The sequence below is a fragment of the Micromesistius poutassou genome (assembly GCF_964030765.1).
Source record: "Micromesistius poutassou genome assembly, contig: SCAFFOLD_6901, whole genome shotgun sequence".
In the NCBI taxonomy this organism is placed as follows: Eukaryota; Metazoa; Chordata; class Actinopteri; order Gadiformes; family Gadidae; genus Micromesistius; species Micromesistius poutassou.
The window spans coordinates 1-5,616 of NW_028179357.1; the positions used below are offsets into that span (position 1 = coordinate 1).

The 5,616-nt window shown below is 46.8% G+C and overlaps 1 protein-coding gene across 1 annotated transcript; it reads right to left on the minus strand.

The window, feature by feature from the left end:
* Window positions 1-1,123: 1,123 nt before the first annotated feature.
* LOC311372896 (uncharacterized protein) lies at window positions 1,124-5,400 on the minus strand (the record flags this gene model as incomplete). The annotated part of the gene is made up of 4 exons (XM_084489826.1): window positions 1,124-2,172; window positions 2,475-2,538; window positions 2,715-2,998; window positions 5,121-5,400. The coding sequence occupies 4 exons, from the start codon at window positions 5,398-5,400 to the stop codon at window positions 1,124-1,126; spliced, it is 1,677 nt and encodes a 558-aa protein (XP_084345952.1).
* Between the last annotated feature and the right edge of the window lie 216 nt (window positions 5,401-5,616).

Here is a 5,616-nt window from a genome sequence, read left to right on the forward strand (position 1 = left end):
GGCGACCGAAGACCCGGACAAACAAGGATCCGCTGCCCTGTCCCTCACTTCGCGTTGATCTCCATAGCAGGCTGTCAACACCGCTACGTTAGCCTCTCAGCTAACGGCGTCCTTTGTAACGTGGGTCGACAAGCGAGGATTTCGCACATGACAGCTCATGGTTGATTTGACTCCACACGCCTCGATCGGTTGACAGGTGTTCCGCGAAGCTGTTGGGTGATTTCGGCGAACGTTACGGCTGATACTTGGTGACGAGCACCGTACCAAAACAATAGTCACTTCACGGTGTCAGGGTTCACTCCGCCGCGTCCCCCCCCGGTAAGCCTTCCCCAGCGCACGCCGGATCGCTGGGGCCGCGAAGAAAAGTTCCGATGACAAAACACACACACTAGAAAATGCATTTCCTTCGGAAAATGCTGTAGTGCAAAGTGAGGTTGAAAATATGTTTTAGTAAACACAGTTTAAGACGTAAAGAAATGTTAAATGGCTTAAATCAAGTGAAGGGATTTGAACAAAGTCTTAATGGAGTAACAGGCACACCAATTAAAATTGTAATGGTTGGAAACAAATAGTGAAGTTAAACAAATAGCACTTCACGTTACAATAGAAAGTATTCATTTGAATACATTTGTAATAAAATATAGAAAAGCTGGTGTGTGTGGTAGTAACTTGGAAAAGTATGTTGACCTTATTCCTTCACATCTAGTTAATCGAAATAAGCTCACAAAATGATGAGGCTTATAGCGTTGGACTCCTATGAGTCTCAGCTTTCATATGGCATATTGTTTGTGTAGATACCATGTGTTGCCAGATCGGATTGGCAATTACCAGCCCAACTATAGACTACAAACCGCCCCATCAACCAAAACCCCGCCAAAAACCTATTTTGCCAGAAAACCACAACAACAAAAACAGAAAGTGAATCAAAAGTTATAAAGCGTCTTTAATCATGATTTAAAAAAAACCCTACAGCAGTCATTTCAATGAATACAGGATAGAAGTATCAAGCAAAGCGTCCCGCTGCCCAGTGTCAAAGCACCCCATTGTCCGTGTGCTTGAGCATGTGCCAACGCAACTCGCTCGGGTTGCTGAAGTTGGCGTTGCACTGCAGACACACACAGGGCTATTCCCCGGAGTGAGTCCTCATGTGGATCTTAAGGTTGCAGCTCTGACTGAACCTCTTCGTGCATTGGTCACAGCTGTAGGGCTTCTCCCCGGAGTGAGTCCTCATGTGGATCTTCAGCTTGGAGCTCTCACTGAAGCGCTTCACGCATTGGTCACAGCTGTAGGGCTTCTCCCCGGAGTGAGTCCTCATGTGGAGCTTCAGGTGAGCGATCCGATGGAAGTGCTTCATGCATTGGTCACACCTGTGGGGCTTCTCCCCGGAGTGAGTCACCATGTGGTTCTTAAGGTTGCAGCTCTGACTGAAGCGCTTCAGGCATTGGTCACAGCTGTAGGGCTTCTCCCCGGAGTGAGTCCTCATGTGGACCTTCAGCTTGGAGCTCTGACAGAAGCGCATCGTGCATTGGTCACAGCTGTAGGGCTTCTCCCCGGAGTGAGTCCTCATGTGGAGCTTCAGGTGAGCGATCCGATGGAAGTGCTTCATGCATTGGTCACACCTGTGGGGCTTCTCCCCGGAGTGAGTCCTCATGTGGTTCTTAAGGTTGCTGCTCTGACTAAAGCGCATCGCGCATTGGTCGCAGCTGTAGGGCTTCTCCCCGGAGTGAGTCCTCATGTGGACCTTCAGCTTGGAGCTCTGACAGAAGCGCATCGTGCATTGGTCACAGCTGTAGGGCTTCTCCCCGGAGTGAGTCCTCATGTGGATCGTCAGCTTGGAGCTCTGACAGAAGCGCATCGCGCATTGGTCACAGCTGTAGGGCTTCTCCCCGGAGTGAGTCCTCATGTGGATCTTCAGGTTGCAGCTATGACTGAAGTCCTTCAAGCATTGATCACACCTGTAGGGCTTCTCCCCGGAGTGAGTCCTCATGTGGAACTTCAGGTTGCCTTTCAGTTTAAAGCGGCTCATGCATTGGTCACACCCGTATGGCCTCTCGTCAGTGTGGGCACTCCCGCTGTGACTGGACACGTGGGAGGAGCCAGGGGCGTCCACATGCAGACTATCCGGGGTGCCACCACGCTGTGTGCTGCGGTCTCCCAAGTCATCAAAGTCTTCTGCAGAGAGGAAAACAATGACAGAGTATTATATTTGTGCAAATAAATGAATAATATTCTTATTAATTCATTATTTCCACAAAGGGATACAGTATGTACTTTGTACACACTTGTGTATTGGAAAAATGTTGACATTCTTTATTTCTAACTTCTATTTGTTGATTATGCCTATTTGTTCATAATGCGCTTTCAAAAGAGGACCAGGCTTTTTAGCGCTGGTAGAATAGAGTACATTCTCAGTTGATCCAGGTCGTTTGCTTGCTTGCTTGCTTGCTTGCACAGATGCAATGTGTGTTACTAACCTACAGCAGGCATGCCTCCACCAAGATCCTCTTCCTGCTTGATTAAAATGGTGTCTGGGGTCTGCTGCTTGCCACATAAAGAAGGAAACACACATAAGACATTCTTTCATTTGCACAGAATAGTGGTCAATCTCCACTAACGACACACTGAGTCGTGAAGGTGTGTGCCTTCTACGGGTGTGTGCTGGAGTTGTAACAGAGGAAACATACGTTACAACGAACGAGGAGATGATTTCCAACCTGCACAGTCAGCTCCTCGCGGTGAACCAGCCTCTCGCCGCGCTCCAGGCCCGTGGCCACGCTGCGGTCCGCAGACGGCGAGCTCAGGGCCTCCACTTTGGACGCGGTGAAGAGGGTGTCATGGCCGTCCACCGCCAGCGGGCCCTCCCCTTTTCCGTAGACGTTCAGGATCCTCAGCTCCCAGTTGTGACTGGACGTGTGGGAGGAGTCAGGGGCGTCCACGTGCAGACTCTCCGAGGTGGCGCCGCCCTGTGTGCTGCGCTCTGCAAAGTCATCGCAGTCTTCTGCAGAGACGGGGGAGAAAAAAAAAGACAATGTAATTGTTTTGATACATTATTTGCACAAAAGGAGACAGTGTATTTGTACATGTGATTTTGCAATGTATGCATGTAACATTGACACAGAGGGTTTAAAATGTGTACTGCAGACACAGATTCAGAGTTTTGGAGAGGGATGTCTCCTCAAGCCCCCTCCTCCCTAGACTCAAAGCTCAAGCGATCACGATTTCGATTCTTGGGTCAAACGATCTCCAAATTAATAAAATCGAGTTTGAACGATTCTTTTGAAAAAAAAAATATATATATATATTATATATATATATAGTATATATATATATATATATATATAGTTTTTTTTTTTTTTGGGATTCTGAAGTTCAAGACAAGTTAAATGCATTTTATTTTCAAACTCAAAAATAATCGTTTGAAGAATCGTGATTTCAATCTTGACCAAAAAATATCGTGATTCTCATTTTTTCCAAAATCGAGCAGCCCTAACCAGCGCAAAGTGATCTGAGCGCAACATCATGCGAGACAAGCGCATATTATTCCATTTTCACAATAACAAGCGACAACGTGTCATTCCCTTTAAGATGATCAGCCAACATGTATACGTTTTGAATTGATTGTTGTTTGAGAATAATAAACCAGCTCATGTGGCATCCGTCTTGAAACCCCTCTGGGCTCTTGACTGATTCCATCTTTGAAACGCAACTCCCAAGTTTGACTCAGGTTTTTGTAAGGGCTCTGGTCACAATGTTTTACAAAAGAGCACCAGGCTTTTTAGTGCAGGTAGAATCTAGCAGTCATCCTATAATCTATGCTGCCAAGGTCAAGGTAAACTTTATTATCCAAGTAGGAAATTCATGTGGTCACCATTACATGCTCCATTGTCTATACAGCCTGCTGTACAGCATTAAACAAAACATTAAAAGAGAAACAAGGACAAAGACAGACACTAAGAACACAGCAATCAGAACATAGAAAACATGACAAGCATGTATGAGTAAATAAAATAGTTCAGTGCTGATATATACGGTATGCTTGCTCATAGTTTAAAATGCCTAAGAGTTTTTAAATATTGTTGTACAGTCTAATTGCTGTAGGCTAAGGTGACCAGATTTATGAGACAAAATCCAGGGACATTTTGGGTTCGGGTGGGTGTAAAAACCTCCAAACGTGTAGTGTTTTTGTCATAGAAAACTGAAACGGTTTTGACGGGGGGGCGGGGGTTTGCGGTCGGACGGGATTGTTGACGGGGAGGGGGGGGATGGTACAGGATTGCGGGCGGACGGGGATTGTTGAGGGGTGGGGCGGGGGCGGATCTTTCTTTCAGTCACAGTCAAATCCGGGGACATGTCACTGAAAACGGGGACTGTCCCCGGAAACCGTCACCCTACTGTAAGCACAAAAGACTTTGTGCCTACAAGGAAATGTTGGGGGGTGTGGCATGGAGTGAGTCATTGATGCGGGCCTCTTTGAAAACACAGACTGTGTGGATGCCTCAATCAGTATGGCTGCCATTAATGGTGGCGGTGGCGGGACATGAGTCTTGGTTGTTGCTCTGCACGGTGGACATAAAACTGGTGCTGGGTTCGTTAAGATCCCAAGAGTGGAAAGTGTCCTCCGTGGTTTATTCAGGCTGTGACTCAAGGTGTGACTAAATGCAATGTTATTTCACAGAGGGCTGTCGTAGGCCTACTTACTGGTTTTACGAGGCAAACCAGTGTCACAGGTTTGTTTGCCTGACAAATATGCCTAGGCCTGGGCCACTGCTACCCTGTCCAAACTGCTGTCACTATAACAGTGTTTGTTCTGGGGATAATATTTCATTTTTTTTTTTACTTTTCTACTTCTTTTTTTACTGCAATGCATTACATTTAAATAAATGAATTAACATTTGAGGAATCCTGAATCTGTCACATTCATTTGGTTGAGTGGCCTGTCTGGGGTAACTTGGGATAACCTTGTTTGGGGTGGACTCTCGTAGTGGTGACACAGACATATTATTAGATTATTACTTTGTCCATTACTACAAATATAACGACTAATGGAACCCCCTGAACAACTACCAATCATTACAAGTGCCGTCCTGTTTTCCACCAATTACAGCCGGATCTCCACTCACCATGTCCCGGCGATGTAGTGGGTTTGCAGATGTTGGTTCGAGCCAGGGCCAAACGACTTGCATTTGGTCTCGTTTGAAGCCGCAGAGAACGCAGCTCACTCCCCATCGCCTTCATCCTCGTCCTCAGCGTCTCGTTTTCATTCAGGCTCCGAGTTACCTGTAAGCGGAGGGCGGCCGAGCCTTCCGAGAACAGCTGGCTGATCTCAGACACGGCGGCTTTCGCAAGTGCGTCCATTATGGACGAAAGCTGTTGTTCCAAAGTTGAGGCGCACTGGGACATGTTGATTATTATATTTAACTCACGAGGTCGAGAAGAACTAGGCGTTTGAAGATGACGGCTGTTGTATTACCATGTGCATAAGGTGACAACACACCCTGAGCCGGTTCGCTTTGCAAACAACTCGAGATTTGAACACGGCGTCATCCGGCGTCGAGGACATCCCCCAACATGCACTTGGCCAATCACAACGCTCTATCCCACGGGCCTTTAAACTAA